Source organism: Dermacentor albipictus, chromosome 1, assembly GCF_038994185.2.
Source record: "Dermacentor albipictus isolate Rhodes 1998 colony chromosome 1, USDA_Dalb.pri_finalv2, whole genome shotgun sequence".
Classification (NCBI taxonomy): Eukaryota; Metazoa; Arthropoda; class Arachnida; order Ixodida; family Ixodidae; genus Dermacentor; species Dermacentor albipictus.
Window position 1 is genome coordinate 71,827,096 of NC_091821.1, and position 14,065 is coordinate 71,841,160.

Below are 14,065 nucleotides of genomic sequence, written 5' to 3' on the forward strand. Positions count from 1 at the left end.
CAATACGTTACCCGAGCTCGTGGCAAACGAAACGCTTCTGTCATGGATGCTAATCACGGAGCCGTACTCGCGTAGGAAATCCATGCCCAATATAAGTTCCTTACAACACTCAGTAAGGATGATGAAGGTAGCGACGAGGATGAACCGGCAATTAAGAGTTGGGCCGCGCATTTCCCAACAGGTGTCATCAACTGACCTCCGGCGGTTCTTATGTTGGGCCCATGCCATGGTGTCTTCACCTTCCTTAGTTTGTCGGCAAGTGTAAGCATATCATTGAAAAATGGGAGCCAGTGTCAACAAGATGAACTACTTGGAGGCCGCCAATGCAAACGAGGTCGGCGCTGACAACATCAGTTACGTCTTTCGTAGTTGCATCCATCGTATTCGGCGCCTTCTTCGTCATCGGTGTCTTCATGTTGTCATTTGTCGATAATGGGGGATGTGGAGGGAATGTGCGGATAATGAAGTACAGTCGCCGACCGTTTATTCAGACCTCACGGGGACTGCAGAAATGTCCGAATAAACAGGTGTCCAAAAAAGCAGATTAAGAAAAAAAATTCCTTTATTTCCACGCACTTATTCAGGCTCGGCAGTAGGTGTGAAGAAATCGTGAATGCGCTATTGCACACTGTTCCGTTTACGCGCAATCAGATAAGCTTGAACCTTGAAGAGGGTCGCACGGTCACTATAGGCGGCTGAAAGCACAGTCCCTGCTTGTACACGCTCCGCATGCGACGGCAGCGTAGCACATGGTGCGTCATCTTCCGACTCGGAGTCATCGTCCGGCGGCGTAGCAGAAACCCGACTAATGATCTTGCCGTCGTCGAGTTCTGCGCATGTCAGTACAGCAGTATCAGCACCTGTGAAACTGCCAAATGGGACGGTGTCCGGAATCGCAATGCAACCACTGCGCAGGTCTCAGCAGAACATTTTCGGCGTCAGTAGGGAGCACATCGGATGGTGACAAATCCTAGGCCTCCCGGCACCCGCTTGCCGGCATTCCCCAGCGCAGTATGCGCGGGCACTGTCGGCGCCATTAGACACTTGACGCGATGTTTCTGTATGCCACGTTGCATCACCGCAACCTCGACACAGCACACAAAGCAAACATCACCACGCCGACACGCCGACATCAGTCGCACAAACGAAAAACCTGGCCTACTCGCAGCGTCGTGCATGAAGAAACAAATCATCTGCTGGATTGTCTTGACATGGCATACTAAGCTGAGACCGAACTGCTGTAGCAACAAACTAGGCAGAAACGATGATGATGAGCAGGGATTTGCAGTAGCGCCACTTCGTGGGGCAGCAAGGAGGCTCCGTTCAAAACAAAAATGGCGTTCAGCAAGTCGAACCATGCAACGGTCAGAGTCAGTGCATGGTGCTCTTGATCGAGTTGGCTCAAGGAGTGTCCGAAAAATCAGACAAGAGGTTGCAAGGCGTCCAAACTTTCGGAAGTTTTTATACATTATGGCTTATGGGAAGAATGGCGGTGCCACGAAGCAGACCGAATAATCGAGCATGTCCGAATTTTTGGAGTCCGGAAAATCAGTCGACGACTGTAGTATGGCAACCTCACCACTGGAGCTCGCTGCGACTAGTTTCCCCATCAACGGCTAGGGGACCTGCCCCTAGTGACATCGGTAAAACTGCGATGAGACAGCAAATTGTAGCACGCAAAAGATGGAGAAGGAGAATGTGGTCGGGGCGTCGTCGTATTTTGCGGCTGACTGTTCACAGGAGCGTCATTGTAGGTGCGTCGACCGTCATGCGGAGAATAGGCATAGCTGGCAGGAAAGCTTGGGTATTGATGGCACGATAGTTGTTCCATTTGTGGCAAACTTGATAGACGTGTTCAGCTTCGCCACAATGGTAGCACACTGGTCATCAGTCGGTGGTGCACCACAAATCTATTTTCCGATGCCGATAGTTTGGCGGCAACTCTCCATGGAACCAAGGAGTGGCGTGCGCATCTCAAAGATACGGCACTGTTTGTGCTGGCCTGATTGGCGGGGTCAGTAGAGTCAACAGGGGTGACGATGTAGACTCTGTAGCATAGGTGATGTTCTAGTTGTGGGTGCGAACGGCGTCGAAGTTGTGTTGATTGGACAGCGAACAGCCTCCACATAAGTAAGGGGCCGTGGCACGTTACCACAGTCTGGCGATGAAAAAGCTTGCTGGACTTCTTCCTGGACCACATCAGCTACAAAAGATAACGCTGGCGCCGGTTCCGTAGGCACAACAAATCCGAACTGTCAAAGCTCTTCTCGCACAACCTCTCAGACAACTTCACGCAGAGGCCTGTCGTTACTCGCAGCCAGTATGGAAGTGTTCGTCACCGAGTTACTCAGGTCATGCTGGTGGTATCGTTGCTGCAAGGCCCATTCAATGGCTGTAGCCTCTTTTGTGAACTCCACCACCATTGTGGGTGGATTGTGGGTGGATTTCTCAAGGCCGGCAAACAGTTATCCTTTCACTCGCCGCAAGAGATACCGCAGCTTTCTTTTTCTCTCTGGCATGTCAGGGTCTGCCCTACGGAAAAGTTGGGCCGTGTCTTCCGAGAACATAGCAATGCTCTCATTGGGCTTTTGAATGCAGATTTCAAGGAGACACTGCGCATTTTCCCTCCTGTCGATGCTTGTAAAGGTATCCAGCAGCTGTGCACAGAAGTTGTCCCACGTGGCAAAGCTCCTCTCCTGGTTGACGTACCACGTACGAGCATTGTCCTTCAGATAGAAATAGACACTCGAGAGTTTGTCCTCCGAGCTGGTCTTATTGTTGTACTTGGCGACACGCTCGAACTGTTATAGCCGATGTTGGACATTTTCAAAGGCATCACCATGAAAGTTCTCCGGAATCATAGGGTTCTGCAGTGTTACTTGCGATGGAGCTGCGGTCTCAATGATAGTTGCAGGAGGCAAACGATTCCTCGAGGTTTCTTGCAGGGAACTGGACTTGGGAGCTAGGCCTAGCAGGCGACGACTGAACCGGTGGGCCGGTGTTTCGATGCGCAATGGCGATTCCGGGCTCGATCGTCGGCTCCGCAAAGGGGTGTCAAGCATGAAGAATACTCTGCACCTCCACCAACGTAACAAAGTGGGATCGACAAGAATGCGAAGCAGCACCACCAAGAAATACACTTTATCAGTCATCAAAGAAAATCAATGCCTTCTTCATCTCCACGCTTAGCCTGAGAACCCGCACCACTTCAACCTCGTCCCCACTGGCACATACCCGTGGCAATATAGTTGCCCCAAATATAGTTGTGTCAATACGTAGCAGAATTGATAGGTAATGTTTGTAGGGAACAGCTTTTAGGAGCCCTAATTTATTAAGATAATCTGTTGAATTGCCAATTTTTCTCAAGGGCTCCTGCAGGCAGTTTCACAAACACTGTCATTACCCGACATAATTAAACAGAGGAGAGCGCACATACTATATCGTCTCGGCGTGTACCCATACTTTTGGTTGCTGGCTCTGTTCTTTATGGCAGGGGTTCTCAAACTTTCTGGCCATGGGGAACTCATGACTGCGTCGACCATACGGCTACCGTGTGAAGCACCGCATGCCATAAATGACATCTTCGTGCAAACAGTCTTGGACGCGCAAAAGCTTTTATTTCTTTGCAAACAAATATGACAAATCACTCGAACTACGGAATGGTCTTCGATATACCAATTGCAATGATAAACTTGAATGCTCGCGTCACCGGGCATATACAGTGGTAACCCCACATGCATCAAATGCTTGTCAGGCATTTTTTTTATTACAGATAAAGCAAAAGACAGTGCAGTCCCGTAGTAAACCTGCCTGTGTTGAAACTGCACCATGCCGACACCGATGAGCATGAACCACGACACACTACATTCTGTGGTTTTACAAGTCAAAACCACAATGATTATGAGGCATGCCATAATGGGGGACTTCAGGTGATTTCAATCACCTGGAATTCTTTAACGTGCACCCAATGCATGGCACACAGGCGCTTTTGCATTTCACCCCCATCAGAAATGATGCCATCATGGCTGTGATTTGATCCCATTCCTTTAGGCTTAGCAGCACAATGCCAAAGCCACCATGTCTGCATAGAAAATGCCTGAACTACAAATGACGTGTGAACACGCCCCACATGTCCATTACATATGGTGTTTAAATGTCCAATGTCTGCAGTACAATGTCTGCAATGGCCTTCTGTCTGCAGCATAAGTCGACCAAGCAGGCACCACTAAATTCAGCAGTCAGCAGTGGCTTTCAGCTTGCAGAAATTCCGAGCCGATTCCCACTCATATGTTACAAATTGTCCTCACAGAAAGCACTCAGAGTGGCCACCATGGGCTCGCAAATCACACAGTGGCAATACTTGCAGGCTGCTGTTGCAGGGGTCCCATGCTGACTATCATAGTGCAGATGTGGCGTATGTGTGTGAAAACTTTTATTGTAATGAGGTCCGGAGGCTCGACTTCTTAAGCCAAGGCAGGCCGCTCCCACGTTGGCACTGTCAGGCCAAGCCTTTCAGCGTGCATGGGCCCTCAGCATGGGCCCTCTGGACTGTCCTTAGTTGGTTGTGAAACAATGGGCTATGAATCTTTTTCTCCCACTGTGTCCATTCTTCAACGAGGTTGGGGAGAGTCGCAGGACACCCCGCCAGCATATGTCTGATTCCAAAGATGTGGCGTGCAACAGCTTCATTAAGGGGAGATGTAGGTTTCAGAAAAAAAAATTTATTCTTCGAGATATATTGCTGAAAACTTGTACATATATGTAATGTTATGTGCTTGCATTGAATACAGTCTATTTTTGTTTATCTCCACAGTTTATTTTTGATTAAATTTTATGCTAGCTTCCTTCATATACCATATTTACTTGCCTAATGAACGCACTCGCGTAATGATCGCACCCCTGACTTTTGTCGTCAAAATTCGGTTCTATTTCTTTCCCGTGTAATTATCACACCCCGAACTTGCTGCAGCAATATGTCATGTGCCAAGTCTAGCTAATGATGGTGGCGCTTACCATCTGCTGAATGCTGTCGAATGCTAGGCAAAAGACTCTTCAAAACATACCAAGCGGTCTGCAAGCACCAAACAACCTTAAGCAGATGCCCCATTTCATTCGTTTCGTCACTTGCCGAACTTCCAGGAAAAAAAGAAAAGTTACAACCAAACTTGCCTTGGCTTTTTTATTTGTAGGCTTTATAATGGTTGTGGTCAACAATAACAACAAGAAAGGTGCCTTACGATTCCTCTTGTCTGCACTCCTGGGCATGTAACAAATCATGAGCGGCAACGACAGTAGCCAAGTTTACACTGATACATTAGAAGTGTACCCTATTCATACGCCGATGCTTGTAACACAGCTAAGATATTCGCCCACCCTTAGCGGAAACGTACCGTATTAGGATAGTAGTGAAGATAAATGCCGCAGTTTTTGCAGCATGCCCGCCATGTGTTTCTATGTTAATAGCAGCTAAGCGTTCCCATCTCTGTTTTTGTCCCCTCAAAGTCGACATGGCTACATTATTCCCGCAAACTTGCTGATATTAATGATATTATTCATTACTGATATGGAAGAAACTGTTTCAATGCATACAATGTACTTGCGAGAAGAAAAAAATCACGTTCGGCATGTTCGGCTTGCTCTGCCGGCCGTCATTTTTTGTTTTGGTGTCCCGCACTGTTACAGTGGCAGCCACCTGTTTGTTGACCTGTTGTCATCTCGCAGCAAATGCGGGATAAAAGAATTTGTTTATTTTCATGGAAAATTTCTCCCGCGTAATGATGGCACCTCTGAATTTGCAACAATTTTTTTACAATAAACTTGCAATCATTATACGAGTAAATACGGTATTTCCCTTGAGCAGGGATTCTAAAATTGGGTTCCTTGAAGCCAGTTTTCGAACCGCAAACAGAATTTAGTGTTTCGTGAGCAGTTAGAATAAATCCTACCCCATTCCGTTTTCCCCCATTCACTTCCAGAATTTAGCAATCTAGAGATGAAATGTTGCATTGCATTTTGGATTTAACTCTTTCGTTATCGTTCCTACCGAAATCAATCAATTTGATCTAAAGTTTTTCTACACATTGTTGAAAATTTCCATTGGAATTCTTCTAGCAATGTCGTGCACCATCTGAAATGACGACTGAACTTTAAATATCTGGCAAATTTTACAATTTTTGCCAAATTGAGGAGGTGAGAAAAATAAAACTTCCACTGTTGGTATCGTCAAAACCAGTCTTCAGTGTTCTTAGCACTTCAATAAAAAGATGCAAAATTTATGCTTTGGCCAACTCGGCAACATAACTTTGAAATTACAGCAGCAGTGTAGACAGAAGCTTCTCTCGAGTTGTCAATTTTCTGTTCCAATGTATAGGCTGTTTTAACAATGTCTCAAACAACAGTAGATGCTCATGAGTGTGTGTAATTTTGATAATTGTGTTAGACTTATTATTAAGTACAACTTTTATTTTCCCCACCGTGGGTTGCTTTTATCCATGAGTGCTTCGACTGCTTATGTACAAATTATTACGAGCAATCTTTCCCATCGTGTGCAGTTTTCACTCACACAAGAGCATCCAGCTGATTTCAGCTGACCTTTGACCAAAGCTCGAGTAGCTGTCTAATCTCTTGCATTTCGAACACCACCTGTGTGAAGTGCTCTTATTCATTACTGTAGAATATTGTGCAACACGCCACATTACTGTACAGCACTGTACAGGAGCTGAACGAAGCAAGTGAGGCTCCAGCACCTGTTGAACACACACTAGACCACTTTGCTTGCAGACAATCGCTCAACTGAAAAACATTGCTTCATGAACCTAAAAGATGTCAAATAAAATCAGGTACCTGCTGCTATGTTCCCGCATAGCATGGCGTCACTATGGCTAGTATTTACACCAACAAATCTTCAGAATAATTTTTTTGCGTAATCTGACTTACGAAAGTTGTGAACTAGGAACCAGGTGCATACTTTGTATATTTAAGATTTTTTACTTGTACTACTTATACTTATATATAAGTGTAGAGGTCGCCACCTGCGGCCATAAGGTGGTGCTACAATCTGGAAGGACCTTGTATATAAGGGATTTTTGGGAGTGGGAATAAAGATTGTTTTTGGTTCCCGCCTTGCCGGTAGTCCTCCTCGCCCCTCGGCTCCTGTGCTGAACAAGGTGTCAGAAGTGGGATCCAGCCGTTAACGCTGACATGCCGGACACGGAATCCACCCCAGCTGAGACCACCGAACCAAAAGTACACGTTCTTCGTACCTTTAAAGCAACCTTACAGTGGAGTGATAAGTCCACAGTGCAGACCTTGTACGTGGTTAATCGTCAGCGCACTCATCTGCTTGGGCTCCCTGCAATTGAAGCCCTTGGTGTTGCTCATTTCCAGGATTCTGCCGAGTGCGTTCATTCCCCCACGGCTAAGATTTTCCAAGGGTTGGGAAAATTTCGGTAAGCCGAATATCGCTATCGCATTCGCATTAAACCCGGCGCTCATCCATTTTCCCTGAGCATCCCAAGCCGGATTCCATTTCCTTTAAACGACATTGTCAAGAAAGAGCTAGATGACCTGGAGTCGCAGGATGTCATAAGGAAGGTAAAGATGCCAACTGAGTGGTGCTTCGGGCTTGTAGTCGTGCCCAAATCATCGGGTGGCTACAGAATCTGTGTCAATCTAATGAAGCTGAAAGTCATCGAAAGGGAGCATTCCATCTTGCCAACGGTGGAACAAATCCTTGGCCAGTTGGGTGGAGCGTGAGTTTTCTCCAAGTTGGATGCGCGGTCTAGTTTTTCTCAGGTGAAGCTGAGAGCCGACAGCCAGCAACTCACGACATTTATAACGCCGTTTGGCCGGTACTGTTACAAGAGACTCCCTTTTGGTATAGCCACGGTACCAGAGTATTTCCAGCAGTTAATGTCGAGGGTTCTTGAGCGCCTGCCTGGGGTTGGGAACCTGATTGATGACATTCTAATCTTCGGGAAAGATCGTCAAGAGCATGATGAGTGTCTGGTTGCAGTCCTAGCTCGCCTTGAGGAGGAGGGTGTCACCCTTGACAAAAAGAAGTGTGCGTTTCGGGTCAGCTCGGTCAAGTTCCTTGGAGTAGTGATTGGGGCGGACGGGATCTCGCCAGACCCGGACAAGGTGATGGCTGTCAGGGATCTGCCACCACCGACCGACGCCAGCGGAGTACGACGATTGCTGGGAATGACCAATCACGTCGCACGGTTTATACGTCACTTATCCGACGTTACAGAGCCCATTCGTTCCCTCCTAAACAAGAACAGCACCTGTACTTGGGGTCCCAGTCAAGAAAAGGCCTTCTCCCGCCTCAAGTTGCTGTTGAGCTCCGACACGTGCATGGCAAAATACGATTCTTGCTGCCAGACTGTAGTATTCACACATGCCAGCTCCTACAGTTTGGGAGCTTTACTGCTACAGGACCAGCCTGAAGGTACTCAACGGACTAACCAACGGACTCAACATAACCCTGTGTATGCAGCGTCTGTCTTCAGTAATCCAGCTGCTTTAATAAATTTGTTTCCGCCTAAACAACAAATTACCTGATCCTGAAACAACAAAGCACACAAATGGAGCACCACATGCAAGAGTCCAACGGAACAGTTTTAGAGCTGAAGCATTTAACATACTACATTTATCAGAAATTAGTGGCACCTAATGCTACCCCAAGGGTGGTTTAGCAATGAAAGAATGCAAGGCATAAATGATATTACCAGGAAGAGTATCAGCTGTATCTTGACATCAACATTGAGGCCATCTCCTGAAAACAAATAAATATTGAGAAAATGTAAATTTTAATATAAATGACATAATAGAAGTACAGAATGCATATGGTGAAGCAATAAAAGGCAAGGTCTGCACAGACATACATATTCAACTCAGCTGCTTATCACTATGCAAATTAGAACCATAATTTTCAGCATGCTTTTGAGTAAAAATTGAAAGCACACAGAGTAGAAGGATAAAATTCAATGCCTTTGTTTTACAGAAATAGCTACTATAGGAATGTCCAAGCTGCACTTGCAGTAGTGTTTAGGCGCCTTTCATTATGCGCCTCACGGTCTTCACAACTCATTGGGCAATGTCATTGTACAAAAGGCCAAAGAATGCTATGCTACAGCAATGCTCTTCTTGCAAGAAGACATGAGCAGTATTCTCAAGCGATCAGTTTCCAAGATTTCCCATCACTCAGCACTGGGTGCGTCCACCTATACGGCTGACAGTGTTTCTGGCGCTGTGCCAATAGTGTTTGCTATCAGCTGTATACTTCAACGCGTCCAGCGCCGAGTTTGTAAAAGTGAAACTGTCTCCGGAAACGATTGCCCGAGAATACCGCTAAAGGATGTCCACGTAGTAGACAAACACCATCTGAAGACTGAGTGGAGTGGAAGGCTGCTCATTATGCTGAAACAAGGCAGGCTCGAACACCCACTCAGACTTTAAAAAACATGCTGCTCCATGAGTGACAAAGGTTGCAGTTTAAGACATAATTGCAAACACCCAAACATGCAAGTGTGTGCATGTGCGTGCATTCATGAATGCAGCAGTTTAATCTATTGCTGTTTCCAAATATTAAAAATTCCAGACAATAGACAAGATAATAGCAGTGGCACGCATCAGAACTATGTGACAATTGTTATGTTATTATTCAGCTTAACATGCTAATTAATGTTTAATTACCATTAGGGGGCATGCTATAAATGCAGGAATGCAGTGAGCCAGTGGGCAAAGCATACTAATTCTGTAGAAATCCTGTATGTAGTGCCTGTCCCCAAAATATGTGCTAAATACATTGACACTGAGTAAGCTTGACACATTGACACTCCTTTGTAAACTGCAGTAACATGTTTCTACAGTGCAAAAAAATATAAACTGCAGCACTAATGCATACTGCTGCACATCTTGAGTCGGCAGTTCTCAGAACTGGTTCTACTCACAGGATTTTTCACACACAGGTGCATGCTTTGCCCAGTGGCCGATTTATATTTGTAATTATCACACAAATTCTGCTGTCTGCCACTCCTATGATGGCCAGTAAAAATTATCCTTAGTATGTCTAAAATAGCCTGTTTATAATAGGAGAGAGTCATCATTGAAACATCTCATATATAAAACACCAGGGTAAACCCACATCACTGAATAATGTACTAGAAGCTATTGAGCTTGGATGTGCCCAATGCAACCCATCCAATTGTGAGCTAGGAAGTAGAGAAACTAAATTAGGAATAACACTCCTGTATGAGAAAGGGAATCTTTTCACATAATGCCTAGGATACCTTCAAAGCAATACTGGTCTTCAGATTTTCAATAAGTGTACATGCATTGAGTGATAACTAAGTTCAAATGAACAGCAACACATGCCCTAAAGTTAATTTTGCAAAAATGCTGGACTCTTTTACAGTTGAATTTTGTTATAGTAAAGTTGCATCGAAGACAAAAATATCTTCATTATAAGCTGGAATTTGTTATATGCATATATTGATTACACGCCAACATCAGTGATTTTAAATTTGCTTCGTTACATTCAATAATTTGTTATATTCATGTTCATTACATCAAGGTTTCACTGCATTCTTTCACTGCAACATACGTCTTCAAATGAGCCATTTTAAGTAGATGTTGGGGTCTCATATTCCCCAACATTCCACCTTCCCCACATGACAATCGAGCAATGGTGGGAATCATAATCACAGTTAAAGCAGCTACAAAGAGATTGTGCTACTGCTCTATTATCAGGGCCAAATGATGAAATTAATGAGAGTGCAAGGAGCAACTTGCTGGTTTGAGGATGTTGGCACACATGGAACTACACTCGAACCCACTTAGAACAATATTCAAGTGCCAAGAAAATCCCATTGTTTTAACCAATAATTTTTCCAATTCAACTATGCACATGCGCGTACCCTTGCTCCCAGCTCCAATCAAGCTGTGCCGCCATTACCACAAGGCAAGTGTGTGAAGCGAGTGCGTGATCCTTTGCATGATATGTGGCAATTTTCTGAGCTAGAGGAACTGAACAATAATTTTGCACGTGTTCTGGGCGATAATATTGGTTAAGAAGACACTCCAGCAGTTCATTTCATAAAAAAGACTGCAAGCAGCTTTGTAAAAGAAACTGATTCCGTGAACTAGTGCTCAAGAGATAGGCTTAGCATTTGCGACGGGCCTCACGCCAGGCACTTGTTCTGTTGAGCGCACAAACCCAGCGTGGAATGTTGCACACGCTGCTGTACAGGTGTGGCATGCACGGTCAAGCTAATTTTAATTAAGAAAGAAATACACTATGTTACCAGTGAGCCATCATACAATTCTCGCTGAGTGAGACAATCCTGCAATCTGGTACTAACAGCATGACATTAGTGCCATAAACATTCAAGTCACAATTGCCACCCTACAACTGATTGAGCAGTTTCGGTGCTGTTTTAATCTACCAGTATGTATACGCAGGGTTTTTACCATTGGCTGACGGAAGAGTTACCGTATGCATCGCAGAAATAACTGTACAGTTACGTGGGGCCAAACAAAAAGAGGAATGCCACCACACAGTCCATTGGACTAAATCGCACGAGACCAAAGCAGCCCACCTGTGGTGTCGCATTATACAGAACTCAGTCATTTTTTTCCAGGCAAATACTAGATCTACATACCTGACATAATGTGTTGTGCCCACTCCCTTCCTGCACCCCCATGCCATACCATACGCTACATCTTGAGAGAAAAACAATATCTGCCCTGTAGTGCACTCGCACTATGCAAGCAGAATTTTTGCAGGTTATTTGTTCAGCATGATGAGCTGCTTGTAGTGCTTGCTCTTTATTGAGCACAAGCACATGCACAGGTATGGTAACAGCTTCACTTGCATCAAGACTCCAAACAACCTCAGAGTTAATTCCAAGAAAAGTTCCTGCTGCAATGCATTTGACAGCCACACATATTCACCAGTTGGATCAAAGTAATGGCTAAGCTATTCAAGAAGAAATGATGCCACATCTCTAAAATTTTGGTTCCATGATGTTGCCTTCGCGTTGGCAAGATGGATTTGCATGAGGCTCCTCCACTTCACAATGCATAAAGGTGCCGCGGCAGGGTTTGTTGACTGACACGGCGCAGAGACCACTCCTCAATCAAAACATCAAGAAACACGGGTTTATTGCCCCAAGATACACCACAGGCAGCAGTCAGGACGCTTACGGACAAAGGCTCACCACAAGACCGATCAAGTATACGCACCCGCTGCACTAAGGCTAACTGGGTAGTCCAGTAAGCGCGAGAACGAGAAGTCGCAGGAGCAAAGGTCCTATGTAATCAACCCTTTGCAGGCCTGTGAGAATCTGCCACAGCAATGAAGCCATGAAGCACTCAGAAGATGAGAGCTCAGGTGAAGAGTGCGTCCAGGGGCTGCCACTCAGGAGGGCAATCAGGGCACGCCCCGGTGATGTGTGCTCACTCTGTGACTCGAAGCCAGGAAGGAGAAGCACGGTTTGCACGGGAGATTAGCTCCAGGGCGCTATGTCTGCCTTGCTGCCACTGAAGCAGCAGTTCCCGGAGATCAAGCTCGCGAGCTGGGGGATGAGGTGCGGGAAGGCACCTTGATCCCAACGTCAATAAATGAAAGTAGTGTTATTGCTAACAAGAGAAAATACGCGCGTGCTAAAGCAGGGACGATGAGAAGCTACTTCAACACAGACGACAACAAACGAGAAAGGGATGGGAGCGTGGGCCCATGGGCATCTTGCCTGTCAAATTTAGTTGAAGCGGTAGTCACTAGAGGGGTTGCTTACTGGAAAAAGGTCCATTATTATAACTGGGTTGCACAAAAAAAGCAGAGGGGACAAAAATTAAAGCATTTTAACTATACAGAAAGAATAACAGTCACACCCACTTTTAGCATTGCAGGGTGTAAGGGGGCTCCCAACTATTTTTAGTTTTCAGGGAAAATTTTTATATGAAGTGGGAAAATGCCTGTAGAAAGGAATGAACCTCCATATTGGAAAACAACACGGATTTCTTGAAAAAAATTCTTATTTCACTAAAGGTGGAAAAGAGCGTTTTAACGACTTGCAGATTTCACCAATCCATAAAGCCTATCACTTTTAAAAGTAACATATCGTACCTCGCCAAAATTTTTTCTTTCAAGCTTACGCCACTAGTACTATTGGCCAACGGAAAGTTAAATTTGTGTCACCCCCAATATCTTTTCGAAAAATTGACAAACCTCGGTTTTTGAGCAACTACTTCTGACTGACCCCAAAATCAGTGTGATGCTGTCGATAGTCGCGTGTGGCAGTGACAAGACCAGCTTGGAACGATGATTGTGTTGTGGCAACAAGAAGAGAACTGGTGATGGTGACTGCGGAAGAAGACCACGTGCCACCAACAAGGAAGCGGCGCGCAGAGCGAGTGGAACTCTCGAATGGCAGCTCGCAGAATGGCAGTTCAAGGCTCAATGACCGGCGACTGGGTGTCCTGCTACCGTGCGGACCTGGTCGGAGATCCCACTCGTGGCTGGGCTCTCCTGCGTACTAGCAGCCTACTGTTATAGCGGCCTGGTGCAGTGCTTCCTGCTGAGCACCAGGGCGCTTGAGCTTGACGAGACCGACCTTCTAGCAGCTGTGGCGCTGCAGGCCAGGCGTTATAGGCCAGCTACAGCAGTGGCCTGGTGTTCTTGCCAACCTGCTGTTCCCCTGCTTCCACGTCGTGACAAGGTGCAGAGTAATCATGATGGCATAAAACGTAGCCGTCGCAAGCAACACACTAGATGTCTTCCAGTGTCAGACAACGCAGCGACGCACTACGCAACGACAACTGTCATGATCACCACAACGCCGACGCACACCGGTGAGTCGTGATGCATGAATGCTAGGCACATCCTTATATAGAAGGACAAACGACTTCCTAATTCTGGTCTGCGTGTATGTAAATTGTCTGTATCATGTTAGCATGTCTGTATAAAGTCTGTGTTGCATGCAAAAAGCTCCCGTCTGCTGTGTCATCATAAAAAGGATCCTGGGCCCAACGGAAACAGCAAGTTTGTTCCCATCACAATTAG

At 45.8% G+C, this 14,065-nt stretch overlaps 1 protein-coding gene across 3 annotated transcripts in view; it reads right to left on the bottom strand.

Moving 5' to 3' along the window:
- Positions 1-14,065, bottom strand: part of LOC135903938 (phosphatidylserine lipase ABHD16A) — a 113,336-nt gene that overhangs the window by 32,076 nt on the left and 67,195 nt on the right. For all 3 annotated transcript variants that reach the window (XM_065434413.2, XM_065434414.1, XM_065434412.1), the window contains exon 19: positions 8,730-8,776. In XM_065434413.2, the coding sequence (XP_065290485.1) occupies positions 8,730-8,776 (47 nt within the window). The remainder of the gene's footprint in view (positions 1-8,729; positions 8,777-14,065) is intronic.